General features: G+C 45.3%; 1 protein-coding gene across 2 annotated transcripts in view; it reads left to right on the top strand.

Moving 5' to 3' along the window:
* The window catches only part of LOC105472423 (mediator complex subunit 1), a 48,708-nt gene that overhangs the window by 11,352 nt on the left and 12,768 nt on the right, over window positions 1-24,588 (top strand). The window contains exons 4-14 of one of the 2 annotated variants that reach the window (XM_071083062.1): window positions 1,263-1,317; window positions 1,422-1,554; window positions 2,925-2,953; window positions 9,499-9,570; window positions 11,524-11,598; window positions 12,348-12,421; window positions 15,748-15,837; window positions 18,499-18,610; window positions 19,726-19,850; window positions 20,106-20,224; window positions 22,708-22,909. In XM_071083062.1, the coding sequence (XP_070939163.1) occupies window positions 1,263-1,317; window positions 1,422-1,554; window positions 2,925-2,953; window positions 9,499-9,570; window positions 11,524-11,598; window positions 12,348-12,421; window positions 15,748-15,837; window positions 18,499-18,610; window positions 19,726-19,850; window positions 20,106-20,224; window positions 22,708-22,909 (1,086 nt within the window). The remainder of the gene's footprint in view (window positions 1-1,262; window positions 1,318-1,421; window positions 1,555-2,924; window positions 2,954-9,498; window positions 9,571-11,523; window positions 11,599-12,347; window positions 12,422-15,747; window positions 15,838-18,498; window positions 18,611-19,725; window positions 19,851-20,105; window positions 20,225-22,707; window positions 22,910-24,588) is intronic. The other variant, XM_071083063.1, reaches the window with a different exon arrangement.

Here is a 24,588-nt window from a genome sequence, read left to right as displayed (position 1 = left end):
TACAGGTGTGCACCACCATGCCCAGCTAATTTTTGTATTTTTACTAGAGACAGGGTTTCACCATGTTGGTCGAACCCCTGACCTTGTGATCCGCCCGCCTCGGCCTCTGAAAGTGCTGGGATTACAGGCGTCAGCCACTGTACCAGGCCTTTTTTTCTGTTTTAATTGTGGTAAAATATAGATAACGTAAAATTTACCATTTTCTCTGTTTCTAAGTATATAGTTCAGTAGCATTAAGTACATTCATTTATTGTATAATCATCACCACTCTCAATCTGTAAAACTTCACTCATCTTCCCAAGCTTACATTCTGTAATGTCTCATTCCCGCCTTCCCCCAGTCCCTGGCAGCCACCATTCTGCTTCCTTTCTTTATGAATTTGACTACTCTGTATACCTGATATAAGTGGAATCATACCATATTTGTCCTTTTGTGACTGGCTTATTTCACTTAACATAATGTCTTCAAGGTTCATCTATTTTGAAGCATTTATTAGAATTTCTTCCTTTTTTAAGGTTGAAAAATACTCCTCTCTACATATATACATTTCGTTTATCCATTCATCCGCTAGTGGACACTTGGATTGTTTTAACCTTTTGACTGTTGTGATTAATGGTGTTGTTAATGTTGAGTATTTGTTTTTATGTTAGTTTTAATGTTAATCTTCCTTATTCTATCATTAGCAGATAAATGTATCTTAAGTTAAAGGTAGCTTGTCCCACATAAGGAGTAATGAAAACAGGAGAGGAAAAAGGTCCAGTAATTTTTCTTTTTTTTTTTTTTTGAGACGGAGTCTCACGCTGTTGCCCAGGCTGGAGTGCAGTGGTGCGATCTCGGCTCACTGCAAGCTCCGCCTCCTGGGTTCACGCCATTCTCCTGCCTCAGCCTCCTGAGTAGCTAGGACTACAGGCGCCCGCCACCGCGCCCGGCTAATTTTTTGTATTTTTAGTAGAGACGGGGTTTCACTGTGGTCTCAATCTCCTGACCTTGTGATCCGCCCGCCTCGGCCTCCCAAAGTGCTGGGATTACAGGCTTGAGCCACCGCGCCCGGCCAGTAATTTTTCAAATAGATCTTTTTTTTTGACCTTTAGTACTGCATAGGCCACAGCTAACCCTTACCAATAAACTTTATGCACATTACAAGCATTTGAACTACTGAATATATTTATGGTTTTGGAAGGATTAATCTTTCTGTCTTCAAAGAATATCATTTAAGTTATTTGGAGCATTCTTTGTGACTTCCTTTTTTCATCCTCTTATAGTAACATCTTTACCAGCAATGACTGATCGTTTGGAGTCCATAGCAAGACAGAATGGGTAAGTAGTCTTTCTGTAGGCAGAAACGTTTAACTTAGTGTTAACTTTGGGTGGCTTTATTTATGTGTCTTCTATTAATTTTTGTTTTGATTTGTTCCTGCTAGACTGGGCTCTCATCTCAGTGCCAGTGGCACTGAATGTTACATCACGTCAGATATGTTCTATGTGGAAGTGCAGTTAGATCCTGCAGGACAGCTTTGTGATGTAAAAGTGGCTCACCATGGGGAGAATCCTGTGGTATGTGTTGTTGATATTTCACTGGAATCTGTGGGGTTTATGTAGGGACATTAATTTTAAAATTAATTGGTGGGGTTTAAATAGCTTGGGTTTAGGTTTTTTCATGAGCCACTGTAGAGATGATGTGATGGGCTACAAAATCAACAGCTGGCCGGGCGCGGTGGCTCACGCCTGTAATCCCAGCACTTTGGGAGGCCGAGGCGGGCGGATCACAAGGTCAGGAGATCGAGACCACGGTGAAACCCCGTCTCTACTAAAAATACAAAAAATTAGCCGGGCGCGGTTGTGGGCGCCTGTAGTCCCAGCTACTCGGGAGGCTGAGGCAGGAGAATGGCGTGAACCCGGGAGGCGGAGCTTGCAGTGAGCCGAGATCGCGCCACTGCACTCCAGCCTGGGCGACAGAGCGAGACTCCGTCTCAAAAAAAAAAAAAAAAAAAAAAAAAAAATCAACAGCTATAGAATGGAATTTAGAAAACACGGGTCCCATCTCTGACATCATCCAAAGACTTTGACCAGTGGAAACACCATAGGAAACCTTTTCCTTCCTTCCTTCCTTCCTTCTTTTCTTTTTTCTTTTCTTTTCTTTTCTTTTATGTGTTCTTCTTTTTTTTTTTTTTTTTTTTTTTTTGAGGCGGAGTCTCATTCTGTTGTCCAGGCTGTAGTGCAGTGGCATGATCTCGGCTCAGTGTAATCTCCGCCTCCTGGACTCAAGTGATTCTCCTGCCTCAGCCTCCCAAGTAGCTGGGATTATAGGTGTATGCCACCACGCCTGGCTAATTTTTGTATTTTTAGTAGAGATGGAGTTTCTCTATGTTGGCCAGGCTGTTCTCTAGCTCCTGACCTCAAGTGATCCACCCACCTCAGCCTCTCAAAGTGCTGGGATTATAGGCGTGAGCCACTGCACCCGGCGGGAACCCTTTTCATTTCATATCAACAAACGTGAGCCGCAATTGAACAATAGGTGCTGGGGATACAGAAATAAATGACTCAGGGTTCCTACCCTCAAAGAGATTATAATCAAGAACAGATGATCTGAAAAATTCTGTAATAGAGATGAATGTAAAATGTGTGTAACCAGACAATTTGATATGAATTCCATGTATGGCATTAGAGTTCTTAATGTTTTAAACAAGCTACTGAAAGTTGATTCCTTTAAAAACTATTTCATATGCTTTGACTTTAAATTTCTCATCCTAATCCTACGGTTCACCAAGTAGGAAGAAGGTGCTTTTTAATATTTTAATATGAGGACTATCTGTAGTTTTAACGGTTTTGCTGTAAAACATGTGCTATAGAAAGAGAAAGACTTTTGATATCTTCAAAGTTGCTAAAGTAGTTTTAATGTTTTAACATAATTTCTTTGATTTCAGAGCTGTCCAGAGCTTGTACAGCAGCTAAGGTGAGCAAATAAGATTTATATTCCTTGATATTGACAGACAGTGCTGTTCTTTACAGCTAGGTTTTAAGACTGGTCAAAAGTTATTCTCCTCAGGAACAAGTTTATTTTCTTGGGCAAAGACTTTTAAGGTCTGAACTTAATCACGTCCTGAATTGACATAGCACAGCTTTTCACCCTACTCTATCCCAGGGCTTTTTTTTTTTTTTTTTTTGAGATGGAGTCTTGCTCTATCGCCCAGGGTGGAGTGCAGTAGCACGATCTCAGCTCACTGCAACCTCTGCCTCCTGGGTTCAAGCAATTTTCCTGCCTCAGCCTCCTAAGTGGCTGGGACTGCATATGTGTGCCACCACGCCTGGCTAATTTTTGTATTTTTAATAGAGACAAGGTGGCTGGGTGCGGTGGCTCACACCTGTAATCCCAGCACTTTGGAAGGCTGAGGCGGGTGGATCCACGAGGTCAAGAGTTCAAGACCAGCCTGGCCAAGATGGTGAAACCCCATCCCTATTAAAAATATAAAATTTAGGATCACACCTGTAATCCCAGCACTTTGGGAGGCTGAGGCGGGTGGATCATGAGGTCAGGAGATCGAGATCATCCTGGCTAACACGGTGAAACCCCATCTCTACTAAAAAAAAAAAAAAATTAGCTGAGTGTGGTGGTGGGCATCTGTGGTCCCAGCTACTCGGGAGGCTGAGGCAGGAGAGTGGCGTGAACCCGGGAGGCAGAGCTTGCAGTGAGCCGAGATCTCACCACTGCACTCCAACCTGGGTGACAGAGCAAGACGCCGTCTCAAAAAAAAAAAAAAAAATTAGCTGGGCGTGGTGGCCAGTACCTGTAATCCCAGCTACCCATGAGGCTGAGGCAGAAAATTGCTTGAACCTGGGAGGCGGAGGTTGCAGTGAGCTGAGATCGTGCCACTGCACTCCAGCCTGGGTGACAGAGCAAGACTCCATCTTAAAAAAAAAAAAAAAAATAAGGGCCGGGCACAGTGGCTCACACCTGTAATCTCAGCACTTTGGGAGGCCAAGGCGGGCAAATCTAAGAGGTCAGGAGATCGAGACCATCCTGGTTAACACGGTGAAACCCCATCTCTACTAAAAATACAAAAAACTAGCCAGGCGTGGTGGTGGGCGCCTGTAGTCCCAGCTACTCGGGAGGCTGAGGCAGGAGAATGGCGTGAACCCAGGAGGCGGAGCTTGCAGTGAGCCGAGATCACGCCACTGCATTCTAGCCCAGGCACAGAGCAAGACTGTCTCAAAAAAAACAACAACAAAAAAAATAGAGACGAGGTTTCGCCATGTTGGCCGGGCTGATCTCGAACTCCTGACCTCACGTCTCCCAAAGTGCTGGGATTACAGTTGTGAGCCACCATGCTGGGCCCTTTTCTTTTTTTTTTTGAGACGGAGTTTTGTTCTTTTTTTTTTTTTTTTTTTTTTTTTTTTGAGGCGGAGTCTCGCTCTGTCGCCCAGGCTGGAGTGCAGTGGCGCGATCTCGGCTCACTGCAAGCTCCGCCTCCCGGGTTCCCGCCATTCTCCTGCCTCAGCCTCCCGAGTAGCTGGGACTACAGGCGCCGCCACCACGCCCGGCTAATTTTTTTGTATTTTTAGTGGAGACGGGGTTTCATTGTGTTAGCCAGGATGGTCTTGATCTCCTGACCTCGTGATCCGCCCATCTCGGCCTCCCAAAGTGCTGGGATTACAGGCTTGAGCCACCGCGCCCGGCCATAGACGGAGTTTTGTTCTTATTACCCAGGCTGGAGTATAATGGTGCAGTCTCGGCTCACTGAGCACCTGGCCCCTTTTCTATTTTTTTTTCTTGTTTTTTTTTTTTTTTTTTGAGATGGAGTCTCGCTCTGTCACCCAGGCTGGAGTGCAGTGGCCAGATCTCAGCTCACTGCAAGCTCTGCCTCCCGGGTTCACGCCATTCTCCTGCCTCAGCCTCCCGAGTAGCTGGGACTACAGGCGCCCGCCACCTCACCTGGCTAGTTTTTTGTATTTTTAGTAGAGACGGGGTTTCACCATGTTAGCCAGGATGGTCTTGATCTCCTGACATTGTGATCCGCCCGTCTCGGCCTCCCAAAGTGCTGGGATTACAGGCTTGAGCCACTACGCCCGGCCCCCTTTTCTATTTTTTAAATTTTTTTTTTTTTTTTTTTTGGTGAGATGGAGATTTACTCTTGTTGCCCAGGCTGGAGTGCAGTGGTGCGATCTCGGCTCACCACATCATCCACCTCCGAGGTTCAAGTGATTCTCCTGCCTCAGCCTCCGGAGTATCTGGGATTACAGGCATGTGCCACCACGCCTGGCTAATTTTGTATTTTTAGTAGAGACGGGGTTTCACCATTTTGCCCAGGCTGATCTCTAACTCCTGACCTCAGATGATCTGCCCACCTCAGCCTCCCAAAGTGCTGGGATTACAGGCGTGAGCCACTGTGCCAGGCCTATTTTTTTTTTTTTTTGAGACAGAGTCTCGCTCTGTCACCCAGGATGGAGTGCAGTGGTGTGGTCTCGACTCACTGCAAGCTCCACCTCCCGGATTCATGCCATTTTCCTGCCTCAGCCTCCCAAGTAGCTGGGACTATAGGCGCCCACCACCACGCCTGGCTAACTTTTTCTATTTTTAGTAGAGACGGGGTTTCACTTGTGTTAGCCAGGATGGTCTGATCTCCTGACCTTGTGATCTGCCCACCTCGGCCTCCCAAAGTGCTGGGATTATAGGCGTGAACCACTGCGCCTGGCCCCTATTTTTTTAATTTTTAATTTTTTTTTCTTATTTTGCCTCAGTTTCCCAACAGAAAGATATCCCAGGGTCTCTTAAACTTGGTACTAATGACAATTTGGATTGGAAATTCTTTGCTCCTGGGCGGCCTGGTTTATTCTGTTATGTTTAATAGCATCCCTTGCCTCTTCTTTAGTTGCCGGTAGTTATCTCCTTAGTTGTCACAACCATGTCCCCTGGGGTGCAAAATCACCCCTGGTTGGAATTGCTGATCTAGGTTTAGGAATTCCATATAGCTGGGGGTGGTGGCTCATGCCTATAATCCCAACAATTTGGGAGGTTGAAGTGGGCAGATCACTTGAGGCCAGGAGTTCAAGACCATCCTAGCTAGCCTGGCGAAACTCTGTCTCTACAAAACATACAAAAATTAGCGGAGTGTGAAGCTGGGCACGGTGGCTCATGCCTGTAATCCCAGCACTTTGGGAGGCTAAGGCAGGCGGATCCCAGCCTGACCAACATGGAGAAACTCCGTCCCTAAAAATACTAAATTAGCCGTGTGTGGTGGTGCATGCTTGTAATCCCAGCTACTTGGGAGGCTGAGGCAGGAGAATCGCTTGAACCTGGGAGGCAGAAGTTGTGGTGAGCCAAGATCATGCCATTACAGTCCAGCCTGGGCAACAAGAGCAAAACTGTCTCCAAAAAAAAAAAAAAAAATTAGCTGAACGTAGTGGCTCACATGTGTAATCCCAGCTACTTGGGAGGCTGAGGCAGGAGAATCGCTTGAACCTGGGAGGCAGAAATTGTGGTGAGCCAAGATCATGCCATTACAGTCCAGCCTGGGCAATAAGAGCAAAACTGTCTCAAAAAAGAAAAAAAAAAAAAAGTTAGCTGAGCGTAGTGGCTCACATATGTAATCCCAGCTACTTGGGAGGCTGAGGTAGAAAATGGCTTGAGCCTGGGAGGTGGAGATTGCAGTGAGCTGGGATCACATCACTGCACTCCAGCCTGGGTGATGGAGCGAGACTGTCTCAAAAAAAAAAAGAATTGTGTGTGGAACAAAATAAATAGTAAGTAATCATTGAATCAGAGAAGGCTTGAAAATTGAGTATAATACCATGAGAATAACTTTTTTGCTTTGATTTTGGGAAAAATTGTTTCATTTAGAAGGTATGCATGTGTTACAGGAAAAGTGCTAGGCTTGAAAACAGTCACTTTTAGCACATGGTGGATTTTTTCACTTTTCTTTTAATTGAGTGGAAATATCTGTACTTAAATTTAAACTCAGAATTAAGACTTTTGGGGAATTTAAGGAAGTTATTACATACCCTTTGTTTTGAGCATAGCAGAGTTCTCAGGTACCACATGAGGATGTCTTAGAGTGTTCACATTGAGAAAATAAGGTGTGTGTGTGTGTGTGTGTGTGTGTGTGTGTGTGTGTAAAAGTGTTTTTTTTTTCTTTTCTTTTTTTTTGTTTTTGAGACGGAGTCTCGCTCTGTCGTCCAAGCTGGAGTGCAGTGGCGCGATCTCTGCTCACTGCAAGCTCCGCCTCCTGGGTTCACGCCATTCTCCTGCTTCAGCCTCCCGAGTAGCTGGGACTTCAGGTGCCTGCCACACGCCCGGCTAATTTTTTGTATTTTTAGTAGAGATGGGATTTCATCATGTTAGCCAGGATGGTCTCGATCTCCTGACCTCGTGATCCACCCGCCTCTGCATCCCAAAGTGCTGGGATTACAGGCGTGAGCCATTGCACCTGGCCTTTTTTTCTTTTTTTGAGATGGTATCTCACTCTGTTGCCCAGTGCAGTGGCACGATCTTGGCTCACTGCAGCCTCCACCTCCCGGGTTCGAGCGATTTTCCTGCTTTAGCCTCCTGAGTAGCTGGGATTACAGGTACCTGCCAGTATGCCCAGCTAAATTTTGTATTATGCGGGTGTGGTGAAACCTTCTCTCTACTAAAAATACAAAAAATTAGCTCAGTGTGGTGGTGCTTGTCTGTAATTCCAGCTACACAGGAGGTTGAGGCTGGAGAATCTCAGGAACTTAGGAGGGAGAAGTTGCAGTGAGCTGAGATCGTGCCATGCCATCACACTCCAGCCTGGTGGACAGAGTGAGACTCTGTCTCAAAAAAGAAAAAAAAAAAAATGTTGACTTTTACCTGATATTTAGTCATTTAGTATAGATGGTAATATTAAGGTAAAGAATATATTTTGCTGCTACTCTTGTTTCTTTTTACTCTCTTAATAGCACTGTGGACTGTAAGTGCTCAGTAAATGCTCACAGAATGTCTGCTCAAGTGTCTGACCTTGTCATGGCAGTTTAGCTTTCCAGAGAGCTTTTTTTTTCAAGTTTGAAAAAAGATATCAAGAATTAGAATTCTGGAGATGTATTGGATTCCTAAACCTATCCACAAAAACCCATTTGGCTGAGAATCAAAGCATGAATATTTGGTCCTAGAAAGCCAGAGGTCATGGTAGTAGTTTATTTTTTCTGGGGTAGATCTGGTCATAGCAATATTTTCTAATGGGTAGTTTGCCTCCAGGGTGCCCACTACCTTTTCTCTGGGTCTCCATCTCTGTCCTAGTATTTATTTTCCCTCTCATCTTTGCTCTCATGTTGCTGTATACCCACAAGTGTTATGTCTTCCCAATTTATTTTCGTTCTTTTTTTTTTTTTTTGAGACAGTCTTGCTCTGTCCCCCAGGCTGGGGTGCAGTGGCGTGATCTTGGCTCACTACAGGCTCCACCTCCCGGGTTCACGCCATTCTCCTGTCTCAGCCTCCTGAGTAGTAGCTGGGACTACAGGTGCCCGCCATCATACCCGGCTAATTTTTAAAAATATTGTTAGTAGAGATGGGGTTTCACCATGTTAGCCAGGATGGTCTCGATGTTCTGACCTCATGATCCACCCGCCTCGGCCTCCCAAAGTGCTGGGATTACAGGCATAAGCCCCTGTGCCCGGCCCTTCCTAATTTATTTTCTTCTCATTATCTCTGCAATCAAAAGTTTTATTTCTGTTGACATCCAAAGTCAATTACATATTTGGAGGAAAGGAGCTTGGTGTGGTGGTGCACACCTGTAGTCCCAGCCACATGAGAGGTTGAAGTGAGAGCATTGCTTAAGTCCTGGAATTAGAGTCTGGCCTGGGCAACATAGGGAAACCCCATCTCTACAAAAACATTAATAAAAAGGGAAAAGAGCCGGGCGCGGTGGCTCACGCCTGTAATCCCAGCACTTTGGGAGGCCGAGGCGGGTGGATCACGAGGTCAGGAGATCAAGACCATCCTGGCTAACACGGTGAAACCCCGTCTCTACTAAAAATACAAAAAACTAGCCAGGCGTGGTGGTGCGTGCCTGTAGTCCCAGCTACTTGGGAGGCTGAGGCAGGAGAATGGCGTGAACCCAGGAGGCAGAGCTTGCAGTGAGCCGAGATGGTGCCACTGCACTCCAACCTGGGCAACAAAGTGAGACTCTCTCAAAAAAAAAAAAAAAAAAAGAAAGGAAAGTTGTTAATAATTGATTTAAATCAGGTTTCATTACTTGGGAGCTAATAAAACTACCTGGTAGAGAGGTTTTGACCACCTTCCTTTTAACTTTCACACTGTTTATTGGTACCTTCTCCAGCAAAAATGGAGCAGAGAGACAAAGGAAAATATTTTCTTTTCTTTTGCTACTTTTCGTTGATGCTAGAAAACTTTTGAGGAAAACAGTTAAAGCTGATTGTTAAAATCAGTTTTATATAGCTGTGATTTTTGGCACTTTGTTGTAAGATGGAGTAGTAATTTTATGTTGTATTTTCCTCTCTTTCCCCTCTCCCGTGAACTCCTTATAGGGAAAAAAATTTTGATGAATTTTCTAAGCACCTTAAGGGCCTTGTTAATCTGTATAACCTTCCAGGGGACAAGTAAGTATTTTTAATATTTTTGCTTTTGTTTGGAAAAATCAGTATAAATCTATAAGCCACCTTATGCCTAGAAATTTGCCAACTCTTCTACTATTTGTCACTCCTAGTTTCTACTTACACTGTAATCTGTAGCTCAGCTTCCAACGTTAGGCCTCTAAAAGATATCTTCAATAGGCAGTGCCTGCATTAATTGATCATAATGCTGGAAGACAGAATATTATCTTTGAGATGTCCAACATTCCAATTTCCAGGCTGAAAGGAATTAGTTGTTGTGGAACTGGCTTTAATTCTACTTTTAACCTACCTGGGATTCTATTAACCTATTTGGGTTTTAAAAACAGAGATGAAAATAAGCTTTGAAGTGCTAAAAATAGGCTTTAATAGTAGTGAAGCCAGTCAAAGTGGCCCATGCCTCTAATCCCAGCACATTGGGAGGCCACGACAGCAAGATTTCTTGAGCTCAGAGATCAATACCAGCCTTGGCAACATAGTGAGACCCTGTCTCTAGCAGAAAGACAACAACAACAGCTTAGATGGGTGGTGGTGAGTGCCTGTAGTCCCAGCTACTTGGGAGGCTAAGGTGGGACGATCACTTCAAATTAGTAGTTTGAGGGTGCAGTGAGCAGTGATTGTGCCACTGTGCTCCAGCCCAGTCGACAGTGAGATGCTGTCTCAAAAAAAATTACGTAGTGACAAAAATAATTTTATTTTAAAAATTAATGTTTTAGGCTGGGCACAGTGGCTTACACCTTTAATCCTGGCACTTTGGGAGGCTGAGGTGGGTGGACCACCTGAGGTCAGGTCAAGAATTAATGTTTTAATTTTTTTTTTTTTTAATACGGAGTGTCGCTCTGTCACCCAGGCTGGAGTGCAGTGGCACAACCTCAGCTCACTGCAGCCTCCGCCTCCTGGGTTCAAGCAGTTCTCCTGCCTCCTCCTTCTGAGTAGCTGGGATTACAGGTATGCACCACTACACCCGGCTAATTTTTTTTTTTTTTTTGAGACGGAATCTTGCTTTGTCGCCCAGGCTGCAGTGCAGTGGTGCTATCTCGGCTCACTGCAACTGCAGCCTCCTAGGTTCAAGTGATTCTCCTGTCTCAGCCTCCTGAGTAGCTGGGATTAAAGGCGCCGGCCACCGCACCTGGCTAAGTTTTGCATTTTTAGTAGAGGCGGGTTGTTTCACCATCTTGGCCAGGCTGGTCTCGCACTCCTGACACCTTGATCCACCCGCCGTGGCCTCCCAGAGTGCTGGGATTACAGGCGTGAGTCACTGCACCCGGCCACCTGGCTAATTTTTGTAGTTTTAGTAGAGAAGGGGTTTTACCATGTTGGTCAGGCTGGTCTCAAACTCCTGACCTCATGTGATCCACCTGCCTCGGCCTCCCAAAGTGCTGGGATTACAGGCATGAGCCACCGCACCTGGGCAGTTTTTTTTTTTGTTTTTTGAGTTTTTTTTTTTTTTTTTTTTGAGATGGAGTCTTGCTCTGCCACCAGGCTGGAGTGCAATGGCACAATCTTGGCTCACTGCAACCTCCGCCTCCCAGGTTCAAGCAATTCTGCCTCAGCCTCCCAAGTAGCTGGGACTATAGATGCATGCTGCCACGCCTGGCTAATTTTTTTTTTTTTATTATTTTTTTATTTTATTAGAGACGGGGTTTCACCGTGTTGCCCAGGCTGGTCTCAAACTCCTGAGCTCAGGCAATCTGCCCACCTCAGCTTCCCACATTGCTAGGATTATAGGCGTGAGCCACGCCCTATTAGCCACACTCGGCTACTTTTTGTATTTTTAGTAGAGACGGAGTTTCGCCATGTTGGCTAGGCTGGTCTCAAACTCCTGACCTTGGGTGATCTGCCCGCCTCAGCCTCCCAAAGTGCTGGGATTACAGGCGTGAGCCACTTCGCCCGGTCATAATTTTCAACTGTTAACTCATGTTCTTCTCATCTACTCTCCAGCAAACTGAAGACTAAAATGTACTTGGCTCTCCAATCCTTAGAACAAGATCTTTCTAAAATGGCAATTATGTACTGGTAAGACTTGTAAAACCTTAATTCTACACGATCCCTTGAGTTTTTCTCCAAGGAGATTAGGGTCCTATTTTATACATCTCTATTAAGCTTGTATGATATATGTCCTTTCTCTTCTGAAATGATGATTGTATTTGAACTTCTGAGTATCAGTATCATTAAGTTGTTGGTTACCATAGGTTTTGTCTCAAGACTCATCAGACTCCATGGAGTCCCATCTGAGAAATAATAGTCTAAGTGTAATTTTTGTTCACCATACTACATACTGGTGTGTACTTGGAAATAATCCCTTTACTTTGGAGGTTAAATACACTTGCTATATGCTCAATTACAAGACAGAACCATTATGATAGTATTATAAGACTTTGGGCTGGGCGTGGTGGCTCACGCCTGTAATCCCAGCACTTTGGGAGGCCGAGGCGGGTGGATTACCTGAGGTCACGAGTTCGAGACCAGCTTGTCCAACATGGTGAAACCCCGTCTCTACTAAAAATAAAAAAAATTAGCCGGGCGTGGTGGCGGGCGCCTGTAATCCCAGCTACTCGGGAGGCTGAGGCAGGAGAATCACTTGAGCCTGGGAAGTGGAGGTTGCAGTGAGCTCAGATTGTGCCACTGCACGCCAACCTGGGCAACAAGAGCGAAACTCCGTCTCAAAAAAAAAAAAGACTTTGGAGAGGTGAACTCCATATCACAGTGTGTACCAAGACCATCAGGCATTAAATATAAGCAAACATAGATCACTTGTCTTACAGGAAAGCAACTAATGCTGGTCCCTTGGATAAGATTCTTCATGGAAGTGTTGGCTATCTCACACCAAGGAGTGGGGGTATGTGATCCTATTTTGCTTGTTTAGAAACGTGTAATTTAAGTTGAGGGTCATTACTTTTCATTTCACCTTTAGTTTGTTTGTTTATTTTATTTTTTTGAGACAGAGTCTCACTTTGTCGCCCAGGCTGGAATGCAGTGCCATGATCTCAGCTTACTGCTCCCTCCACCTCCTAGGCTCAAGTGAATCTCATGCCTCAGCCTCCTGAGTAGCTGGGATTACAGGTGTGCACCGCAATAGCCAGCTAATTTATTCTATTGTTGGTAGAGACAGGGTTTCACTGTCTTGGCCAGGCTGGTTCTGAACTCCTCACCTCAACTGATCGACCTACCTTGGTCTCCCAAAGTGCTGGGATTACAGGCATGAGCCACTGCATCTAGCCCATTTATTTATTAATTTTTATTCTTATGTATCTGTTTATTTTTCTTTTCTTTTTTTTTTTTTTTTGAGGTGGAGTCTTGCTCTGTCGCCCAGGCTGGAGTGCAGTGACCGGATCTCGGCTCACTGCAAGCTCCGCCTCCGGGGTTTACGGCATTCTCCTGCCTCAGCCTCCCAAGTAGCTGGGACTACAGGTGCCTGCCACCTCGCCTGGCTAGTTTTTTTTTTTTTGTATTTTTTTAGTAGGGACGGGGTTTCACCGTGTTAGCCAGAATGGTCTTGATCTCCTGACCTTGTGATCTGCCCGTCTCGGCCTCCCAAAGTGCTGGGATTACAGGCTTGAGCCATCGCGTCCGGCCTGTTTATTTTTCTTGAGACAGGCTCTCACCAGGCTGGAGTGCAGTGGCTGAATTTTGGCTCACTGCAACCTCTGCCTCCCGGGTTCAAGCGATTCTTGTGCCTCAGCCTCCCGAGTAGCTGGGATTACAGGCATGTGCCACCACACTCAACTAATTTTTGTATTTTTGGTAGAGATGGGGTTTCACCATGTTGGCCAGGCTGGTCTCAAATTCCTGACCTCAAATGATCCTCCCTCATCGGCTGCCCAAAGTGCTGGGATTACAAACAGGTATTAGCCACTGCACTAGTCCTATTTATTTATTTCTGAGACAGAGTCTTGCTCTGTTGCCCAGGCTGGAGTGCAGTCGTGCAATCATGACTCACTCCAGCCTCAACCTCCTGGGCCCAAACAATCCTCCCAACTCAGTTTCCTGAGTAGCTGGGACTACAGGTGCAGGATACCATGCCTGGCTAATTTTTATTGTTTTATGGAAACATGGTGTTACTAAGTTGTCTAGGCTGGTCTTGAACTGGGATCAAGTGATCTTCCTGCCACTGCATTGCAAAGGGTTGGGATTATAGGCGCCTGGCCTCATGTTGGGTTTATAAACATATAAAGCAGAGGGAGAAAGTTAAGATATTTGTGTATTTCGTGATGATTTCTTTCTTTTTTTTTTTTTTTTTTTTTTTTTGAGGCAGAGTCTCACTCTGTCTCCTAGGCTGGAGTACAGTGGTGCGATCTTGGCTCATTGCAACCTCTGCATCCCGGGTTCCAGAAATTCTCCTGCCTCAGCCTCCCATGTAGCTGGGATTACAGGCACGTGCCACTATGCCTGGCTAATTTTTGTATTTGTACCAGAGACGGGGTTTCACTGTTGGCCAGGCTGGTCTCGAACTCCGGACCCTAGGTGAGCTGCCTGCCTTGGCCTCCCAAAGTGATGGGATTATAGGCATGAGCCACTGCGCCTGACCTTTTCGTGATGATTTCTAAGCTGTCAATACCTATCCTTCCCATTTTTGTTTGTTTGTTTTGTTTTTGAGACAGAGCCTTTCTCTGTCCCTCTGACTGAAGTACAATGGCAGGAACATAGCTCACTTCAGCCCTTAACTCTTGGGCTTAAGTGATCTTCCCACCTTAGCCCCGAGTAGCTGGGACTTCAGTCAAGTGCCACCATGCCACTTTAACAATTTTTTTTAGAGATGGGGGTCTCACTATGTTGCCTAGGCTAGAGTGCAGTGGTGCAGTCATAACTCACTCTAGACTTGAACTCCTGGCTTCAAGTGATCCTCTGGCCTCAGCCTCCCAAAGTGTTGGGATTATAAGTGTGAGCCAGTTCACCTGGCCTTTTTTTTTTTTTTTTTAAATCAATTGTGTGAAATAAATTGTTAGTCCCAGAATCCATACTTAATCTTCTGTCATATGTCTTTTTTTTTTTTTTTTTGAGATGGAGTCTTGCTCTGTCGCCCAGGCTGGAGTGCAGTAGCTTGATCTTAGCTCACTCCAACCTCTACCTCCGGGGTTCAAGCAATTCTTCTGTTGCAGCCTCCCAAGTAGCTGGTACTACAGGCGTGTGCCACCATGCCTGGCTAGTTTTTTGTGTTTTTAGTAGATATGCGGTTTCACCATGCTGGCCGGGCTGGTCTTGATCTCCTGACCTCGTGATCTGCCCACCTCGGCCTCCCAAAGTGCTGGCATTACAGGCGTGTGCCACTCCACCCGGGCACCTGTCATAGTTCTTTGTTTTTTATTTGTATTTTTTCAGACAGGGTCTTGTTTTGCCTTCCAGGCTGGAGTGCAGTGGCACGATCATGGCTCATTGTATCCTTGACCTCCCACCTTATCTTCCTGAGTAGCTAGGACTACAGGCACTCACCAGCAGGCCAGGCTAATTATTATTATTATTATTGTTATTTTTGAGATGGAGTGTCACTCTGTTGCCAAGGCTGGAGTGCAGTGGCGTGATCTCAGCTCACTGTAACCTCCGCCTCCTGGGTTCAAGCGATTCTCCTGCCTCAGCCTCTCATGTAGCTGGGACTACAGGTGCATGCCACCATGCCCAGCTAACTTTTTGTATTTTTAGTCAAGACGGGGTTTCACCATGTTAGTCAGGATGGTCTTGATGTCCTGACCTTGTAATCAACCTGCCTTAGCCTCCCAAAGTTGTGGGATTACAGGCATGAGCCACCGCGCCTGGCCAATGTTTTGTATTTTTAGTAGAGACAGGGTTTCATCATGTTGGCCACGCTGGTCTTGAACTTCTTACCTCAGGTGATTCACCTGCCTCACCTCCCAAAGTGCTAGGATTACAGGCATTAGCCATTGTGCCCAGCCTATTATTATTACTTTTAGAGATGGAGTCTCACTGTGTTGCCCATGCTGGTCTCAAACTCCTGGACTCAAGTGATCCTCTTGCCGCAGCCTCCCAAAGTGCCAGGATTACAGGTGTGAGTCACCATGGCTGCCATATTTCATAAGCTGTTTTGGAGCTTGACTCTTCATATATGTTAAACTACTTTCTTGAATATAGGTTTATATAATAAATGTTTATGTTTTTCTGTGTTTGTAATTTACCTGATAAAGATACAGTTATGAGTTTTCTTTTTCATAGGTCATTTAATGAACCTCAAGTACTATGTCTCTCCTTCTGACCTGCTGGATGACAAGACTGCATCTCCCATCATTTTGCATGAGAATAATGGTAAGACTTTAATTTTAAAGGAATTAAAGATTTTGTTCGGTGCCCAGGTTGCCTTTAATTTCTGGTTTGCTATTCTCTAATGAGTTTGCTGACCTTACCATTTGCACCTTATACACACAACACCTCACACACATATGTATACATCGGTTCACAAGTACATACACACATACGTATATACACAATACAAATATACACACATACATAGTAGAAGCTTAGTAAGTACTTTTGGGCTGGGCACAGTGGCTCACGCCTGTAATCCCAGCACTTTGGGAGGCTGAGGTGGGCAGATCACGAGGTCAGGAGTTCGAGACCAATCTGACCAACATGGTGAAACCCTGTCTCTACTAAAAATACAAAAATTGCTTGGGCATGGTGGCGCGTGCCTGTAATCCCAACTACTCAGGAGGGTAAGGCAGGAGAATCACTTGAACCCGGGAGGCGGAGGTTGCGGTGAGCCAAGATCGTGCCACTGCACTCCAGTCTGGGTGACAGAGTGAGCCTCCATCTCAAAAAAAGAAAGTATTTTGAATAAATAAGTAAATGAGTGAGTCATAAGAAGAGATATCAACCATCTGACCTGAGATAATCAGCTTACTTACTGTTCTAAAAGTAAAGAAGGATGGGCATGGTGGTTTATGCCTGTAGTTCTAGCTACTTGGGAGGTTTGGGCAGGAGGATTGCTTGAGCCCAGGAGTTTGAGACTGTAGCATACCATGATCGTGCCTGTAAACAGTCATGGTACTCCAGTCTGGGCAATGTAGTGAGTTACTGATCAAAAAAAAAAAAGTGAAGTTAGTTTTCTAAATTAAAGAACTATAGTAATGGACGTTATTTTCTGTTTGCCCTTAATACAAGAAAAGATAAAGAGAAATAGACTGCCGGGCATGGTGGCTCACGCCTGTAATCCCACCACTTTGGGAGGCTGAGGTGGGCGAATCACCTGAGGTTAGGAGTTTGAGACCAGCCTAACCAACATGGAGAAACCCTGTCTCTACTAAAAATACAAAATTAGCCAGGTGTGGTGGTGCATGCCTGTAATCCCAGCTACTCAGGAAGCTGAGGCAGGAGTATTGCTTGAACCCGGAAGGCGGAGGTTGCAATGAGCCAAGATTGCACCATTGCACTCCAGCCTGGGCAACAAGAGCAAAACTCCATCTCAAACAGAAAAAAAAGTGAAATGGACTAATACCTCCTTAGGTCCCTTTGTAGCTTCCCTCATTGACTCCATCCCTTTATTGTTCGTTTGTTTGTTTATTTATTTATTTAAGATGGAGTCTCACTCTGTCACCCAGGCTGGAGTGCAGTGGTGTGATCTCAGCTCACTGCAACCTACATCTCCTGTGTTCAAGCGATTCTCCTGCCTCAGCCTCCCAAGTAGCTGGGACTACAGGCATGCACCACCATACCCAGCTAATTCTTGTATTTTTAGTAGAGATGGGGTTTTACTATGTTGACCAAGCTGGTCTTGAACTCCTTACCTGAAGTGATCCACCTGTCTTGGCCTCCCAAAGTGCTAGGATTACAGGCGTGAGCCTCGGTGTCAGGCTCCTTTATTGTTATTATAATTTGGCATGGGGGACAGGGTAGGTCTCACTGTGTTGCCCAGGCTGGAGTACAGTGATTTGATCACAGCTCACTGCAGCCCCTGAAGCCCTGGGCTCAAGCCATCCTCCTGCGTTGGCCTCCCAGAGTGCTAGGATTACAGGTGTGAGCCAGTGCACCAGCCTGTCCTTTTATTATGATCCTACTTAAATGCATTCTGAGGAAAAAATAAGTAAATATTGATACTGAGTCCTTCAAAAATGATGTTTTTGGACTGCATTGTTTTTGTGTTTTATTTACTGACAAAAATAATTATTGGTTGGTTAGAAAGGTAACTTCCAGGATTTCTATTTTTTTTTTTTTTCCAGACAGAGTCTCACTCTGTCGCCCAGACTGGAGTGTAGTGGCGTGATTTCGGCTCACTGCAAACTCCGCCCCCTGGGTTCACGTGATTCTCCTGCCTCAGCCTCTTGAGTAGCTGGGATTACAGGCACCTGTCACTGCACCTGGCTAATTTTTGTGTTTTTAGTAGAGATGCGGTTTCACCATATTCTGCAGGCTGGTCTTGAACCCCTGACCTTGTGATTCATCTGCCTTAGCCTCCCAAAGTGCTGGGATTACAGGCGTGAGCAACCACGCCTGGCCTGATTTCTAAGTTTTATAGGAACTACAGGCCGTCTCAAAAAAAAAGGCCGGGTGCGGTGACTCATGCCTGTAATCCCAGCACTTTGGGAGGCCGAGGTGGGTGAATCATGAGGTCAGGAGATCGAGACCATCCTGGCTAATATGGTGAAACCCCGTCTCTACTAAAAATGCAAAAAATTAGCTGGGCATGGTGACAGGCACCTGTAGTTCCAGCTACTCGGGTGACTGAGGCAGGAGAATGGTGTGAACCCGGGAGGTGGAGCTTGCAGTGAGCCGAGATTGCGCCGCTGCACTCCAGCCTGGGCAATAGAGCGAGACTCTGTCTCAAAAAAATAAAATAAAATAAATAAGGGAATAACAGCATCTGATAAATTATGGCTGACAAATATTGCAAAAATTAACCTTTTAAAACATACTGTGATCCCTGTCATTTGTATTACTTTGAGGAATACCCTTTTTCTTTCCTATCCCCAGTTTCTCGATCTTTGGGCATGAATGCATCAGTGACAATTGAAGGAACATCTGCTATGTACAAACTCCCAATTGCACCATTAATTATGGGGTCGCATCCAGTTGACAATAAATGGTAAGTTAAATATAATTTTAGACTAGCAAAGTCAATTTTTCTCAAAGTGCAGCATGGAACAAGTTTTAACCTGGCTTTTACCCTACTTGAATTTCTAGAGGTTGGCCTTTTGTTTTATCCATTCATTGATTTCTCTTTTGTTCGATATCTGAGTGTTCCTCTCCAAAGTCTGCTCATAGAACACATTCTCTGCACTGAGAGGGAAAGAAGAGAACTGTGCTAATTCCTCTGGTTTAATGAGTGCCCCCTTTTATCTTATGTTCATTTGAAGTTACATTGGAGTAGTAACTGGAGAACACGCCTCAGGATAAATGTTTAATAAAATACTACAGCATTAACCAATAGCATGTTTGGGAATTTGGGGAAGTTTCACAGAGTGAGCTTTTGAGAGTTTGTACTCATGTTTCTGTGTGATACATACATGTTTAAGAATAGGTGTTTGTGGCCAGGAGTGGTGGCTCATGCCTGTAATCCCAGCACTTTGGGAGGCGAGGCAGGTGGATCACCTGAGGTCAGGAGTTTGAGACCAGCCTGGCCAACATGGTGAAACCCCGTCTCTACTAACAATACAAAAATTAGCTGGGCGTGGTGGTGGGCACCTGTAATCCCAGCTACTCTCAAGGCTGAGATAGCAGAATCCCTTGAACCCGGGAGGCAGAGGTTGCAGTGAGCCAAGATTGCGCCATTGTACTCTAGCCTGGGCATTAAGAAGGAAACTCCGTCTCAAAAAAAAAAAAAGGGGGGTTTGGGTTTTTCATTTTCTTTTTCTTTTTTTTTTTTTTTTTTTGAGACGGAGTCTCACGCTGTTGCCCAGGCTGGAGTGCAGTGGTGCGATCTCGGCTCACTGCAAGCTCCGCCTCCCGGGTTCCCGCCATTCTCCTGCCTCAGCCTCCTGAGTAGCTGGGACTACAGGCGCCCGCCACCGCGCCCGGCTAATTTTTTGTATTTTTAGTAGAGACGGGGTTTCACTGTGGTCTCGATCTCCTGACCTTGTGATCCGCCCGCCTCGGCCTCCCAAAGTGCTGGGATTACAGGCTTGAGCCACCGCGCCCGGCAGGGTTTTTCATTTTCATACGAAGTCAAAATCCAACCCTTCCACCCTCTTTTTTTTGAAGGACCCCTTCCTTCTCCTCAATCACCAGTGCCAACAGTGTTGATCTTCCTGCCTGTTTCTTCTTGAAATTTCCCCAGCCAATCCCAGTATCTAGAGCATTTGTTCAGAAACTGCAGAGCTGCACAGGTGAGTTTTGAGCATCAGGATCTAGTATTTGTTATAAGTGTGAAAAAGAAACTTCAAAGTCAGGTTATCGTGATGTCTTTCAGTCTTACATGCCTCATTGAAGTATTAACTGGTATAGATGTTATAGTGCTTTGTACTAGTAAATGCTTAGTAAGTAGTCTTTTGGGTGAATGAATGTAGAAATCATGAAGGGGAAACCAAGCTGTCAGTGTTTTCATCTTAACATGATCATTATATTGATTCTTGTTTTTCCAGGAATTCCATTGTTTGAAACTCAACCAACTTACGCACCCCTCTATGAACTGATCACTCAGTTTGAACTATCAAAGGACCCTGACCCCATACCTTTGAATCACAACATGAGATTTTATGCTGTAAGTAAAGCCTTAGGGAGCTAGAATGTTATAGGTTATATTTGGACCCAAGATCATAATCTTCCTTTATAGCATTATTGAGATCAGATAAGTTTCTTCAAGACTGCTGGATCATGTCTTATGTCCTTAGTAAGGCAGGAAATTACAGAAATCTCAGAAATGGGCTGGGCGCAGTGGCTCACGCCTGTAATCCCAGCACTTTGGGAGGCCGAGGCAGGTGGATCACGAGGTCAGGAGTTTGAGACCAGCCTGGCCAATGTTGTGAAACCCCGTCTCTAAAACGACAAAATATTAGCCGTGTGTGGTGGCGGGTGCCTGTAATCCCAGCTACTCGGGAGGCTGAGGCAGAAGAATGGCATGAACCCGGGAGGCAGAGGTTGTAGTAAGATAAGATTGTGCCATTGTGCTACAGCCTGGGTGACAGCAAGACTCCATCTCAAAAATAAAAAAGAAATCTCAGAAATGTACTGAAGTAAAAGGGCATGAGCTTCCATTAGGAAACAACAATGTACGTTTCTTTGTTGAAATTTTGGGTGATTAGCCAGGCGCAGTGGCTCACACCTGTAATCCCGGAAATTTGGGAGGCCAAGGCGGGTGGATCACTAGAGATCAGGAGTTTGAGACCAGCCTGGACAACATGGTGAAACCTCATCTGTACTAAAAATACAAAAATTAGCCAGGTGTGGTGGTGCATGTCCCTAATCCCAGCTACTTGGGAGGCTGAGGCAGGAGAATCGCTTGAACCCGGGAGGCAGAGGTTGCAGTGAGCCGAGACTGCGCCACTGCACTCCAGCCTGGGCAACAAGAGTGAAACTCCATCTCAAAAAAAAGAAAGAGGCCGGGCGTGGTGTTTCACACGTCTAATCCCAGCACTTTGGGAGGCCGAGGCGGGTGGATCACGAGGTCAAGAGATCGAGATCATCCTGGCCAACAGGGTGAAACCCCGTCTGTACTAAAAAAAATGCAAAAATTAGCTCGGCGTGGTTGCATGCGCCTGTAGTCCCAGCTACTCAGGAGGCTGAGGCAGGAGAATCGCTTGAACCCGGGAGGCAGAGTTTGCAGTGAGCCAAGATCACGCCACTGGGCTTCAGCCTGGCAACAGAGCGAGACTCTGTCTCAAAAAAATAAAAAAAAAAGAATAAGAAATTTTGGGTGATAGACTCTTTTTTTCTTTTTCTTTTCTTTTTTTTTTTTTTTTTGAGATGGAGTCTTGCTCTGTCACCCAGGCTGAAGTGCAGTGGCGTGATCTCAGCTCGCTGCAACCTCTGCCTCCTGAGTTCAAGTGATTCTCCTGCCTCAGCCTCCTGAGTAGCTGGGACTATATGTGTGCTCCACCACGCCCAGCTAATTTTTATATTTTTAGTAGAGATGGGGTTTCACTGTGTTGGCCAGGTTGGTCTTTATCTCTTGACCTTGTGATCCACCCTCCTCAGCCTCCCAAAGTGCTAGGATTACAGGCGCAAGCGACCGCACCTGTCCTTTTTTTTTTTTGTGCCCAAGCTGGAGTGCAGTGGTGCAATCTCGGCTCACTGCAGCCTCTGCCTCTCAGATTCAAGTGATTCTCCTGCCTCAGCTTCCGGCAAAATCCTGTCTCTACAGAAAAACAAAAAAACAAAAAAACAAAAATTAGGCAGATGTGGTTGCTCACGCCTGTAGTCTCAGCTACTCAGGAGGCTGAGGGGCTTCATCCTGGGAGGTGGAGATTGCAACGAGCCAAGGTTGCACCATTGTACTCCATCCTGGGTAATGGGAGTGAAATTCTGTCTCAAAAATAATAATAATAATGGAATGTTCCAAAACCTCATCTGGACTTGAATTTATTTGAATCTTTGACAATAGACTAAAGTAGTAGTTACCAAATTCTGGCTGCATTATTATTATGTAGGTGTTTTATTAAGAATAGAGATTTTGTGGCCGGGCGTGGTGGCTTACACCTGTAATCCCAGCACTGTGGGAGGCCTAGGTGGGTGGATCACGAGGACAGGAGATGGAGACAATCCTGGCTAACACGGTGCAACACCATCCCTATTAAAAATAAAAAAAATTAGCTGGGCGTGGTAGCGGGTGCCTATAGTCCCAGCCACTCGGGAGGCTGAGGCAGGAGAATGGCGTGAACCCAAGAGGCGGAGCTTGCAGTGAGCCGAGATTGTGCCACTGCACTCCAGCCTAGGTGACAGAGGGAGACTCTGTCTCAAAAAAAAAAAAAGAGATTTTGCATTTATGGTTTAGGAACCTCTTTAATACACATTTCTGAGGGTAGTTTTTATGTTAGCTAGGTTAGGAAACCGCTAGCATAGTGCATTTACTAAAAAGACATCTTTTCAACCTAATGAGTAATTCATTGGCATTTATAATATCAGCTGATGAAAACATTCACTGTGGAGACTTTTCTGCACTTTTTTGAGTAGGTTTTTTCAGGGTACTTTGTGGTTGGAATACAATAGGTAACTAAATAGCACTCGTTAACTGTTCTTTTTGCCCAGGCTCTTCCTGGTCAGCAGCACTGCTATTTCCTCAACAAGGATGCTCCTCTTCCAGATGGCCGAAGTCTACAGGGAACCCTTGTTAGCAAAATCACCTTTCAGCACCCTGGCCGAGTTCCTCTTATCCTAAATCTGATCAGACACCAAGTGGCCTATAACACCCTCATTGGAAGCTGTGTCAAAAGAACGATTCTGAAAGAAGGTACTGCCTTTCCTTTGATATGCTTACAGGAAGATGGAAACTTACTTTTCTAGTGGTTTTTTAATTGGTGGCCCATCAGAATCACCTGTGGAACTTAAAGTGTTTTTTTTTTTTTTTTTTTTTTTTTTTTTTTTATTTTTTATTTTGGCATAAAATTCAAGCAAATTAGCTGCACGTTGTGGTTCACAACTGTAGTCCCAGCTACTTGGGAGGCTGAGGCAGGAGAATTGCTTGAACCCGGGAGGCTGAGGTTGCAGGGAGCTTTGATTATGCCATTGCACTCTATCCTGGGTGACAGAGTGAGACTCTGTCTCAAAAAAAAAAAATAAAAAATAAAACCTGTGGAGCTTTTAACACTACAGATTATGGCCAGGTGTGGTGGCTCACACCTGTAATCCCAGCACTTTGGGAGGCCATGGTGGGCAAATCAGTTGAGCCCATGATTTGAAATCAGTTTGAGGAACATGGCAAAACCCCGTCGCTAGTAAAACGTAGCCAGTTGTGTGCGCCTGTGGTCCCAGCTACTCGGGATCCTGAGGCAGGATTGTCGCTTGAGCCTGGGAGGCAGAGGTTGCAGTGAGCTCAGATTGCACCACTGCACTCCAGTCTGGGTAAAACAGTAAGACCCTGTATCAAAAACGAAACACCAGGCCGGGTGCAGTGGTTTGTGCCTATAATCCCAGCACATTGGGAGGCTGAGGTGGGCAGGTCATGAGGGCAAGAGATCAAGACCATCCTGGCCAACATAGTGAAACCCCGTCTCTACTAAAAATACAAAAATTAGCTGGGTGTGGTGGTGCACACCTGTAGTCCCAGCTACTTGGGAGTCTGAGGCAGGAGAATCACTTGAACCCAGGAGGCGGAGGTTGCAGTGAGCCGAGACTGCATTACTGCACTTGAGCCTGGGTGACAGAGTGAGACTCCTTCTCAAAAAAAAAAAAAAAAAAAAAAAAAAAATCACAGATGCTTTGTTTCCACATGCAGATGAACTGATAATCTCAGTGGGAAGAGTTAGGAATCTAAACTCCACAAATCATTTTGATGGAACCAGTCTGTAGATTAGCATTTGGAGACCACTGCTTTTTGCAATGTTCTTAACTCTTTTTCTGAACATAGTAATATAACTGGATATTTTAGGGCCTGTACCTTATAGCAGATATACATGAGGTGGAACTTGGAATGGTGTAGAGAGAGAGGCTTTTTTTGAGATAGGGTCTCACTCTCTTGCCGAGGCTGAACCGCCGTGGCATGACCACAGCTTACTGATGCCTCTACCTCCTTGGCTCAAGCGATCCTCCTGCCTTAGCCTCCCGAGTAGGTGGGGCTATAGGCATGTACCACCAAGCCTGACTAATTTTTTTCTGTAGAGACTGTGTCTCTCTCTGTTACCCACGTTTGTCTCTAACTCCTAGGCTCAAGCGATCCTCTCGACTTGGCCTCCCAAGGTACTGGGATAATAGGTGTAAGCCACTGTGCTTGGCCAGTTTTAGGTTAAATTTTAGGTTGTTAGGAGAGTGCTTCCCAGGTTTAGTCCTGAGTATATTTTCTCTCCCCATTGTTTGGAGAACTTAATCTTACAGCTTTAAGGTTTAGCCCTTTTTTCTTTCAGGATTCTGGAATGCTGATTGATGATTTTCTTTTTTTCTTTTATTTTTTTTTTTTGAGGTGGAGTCTCACTC

This window comes from Macaca nemestrina, chromosome 17 (genome assembly GCF_043159975.1).
Source record: "Macaca nemestrina isolate mMacNem1 chromosome 17, mMacNem.hap1, whole genome shotgun sequence".
Taxonomy (NCBI): Eukaryota; Metazoa; Chordata; class Mammalia; order Primates; family Cercopithecidae; genus Macaca; species Macaca nemestrina.
This window is presented reverse-complemented; position numbering and strand designations above follow the sequence as displayed.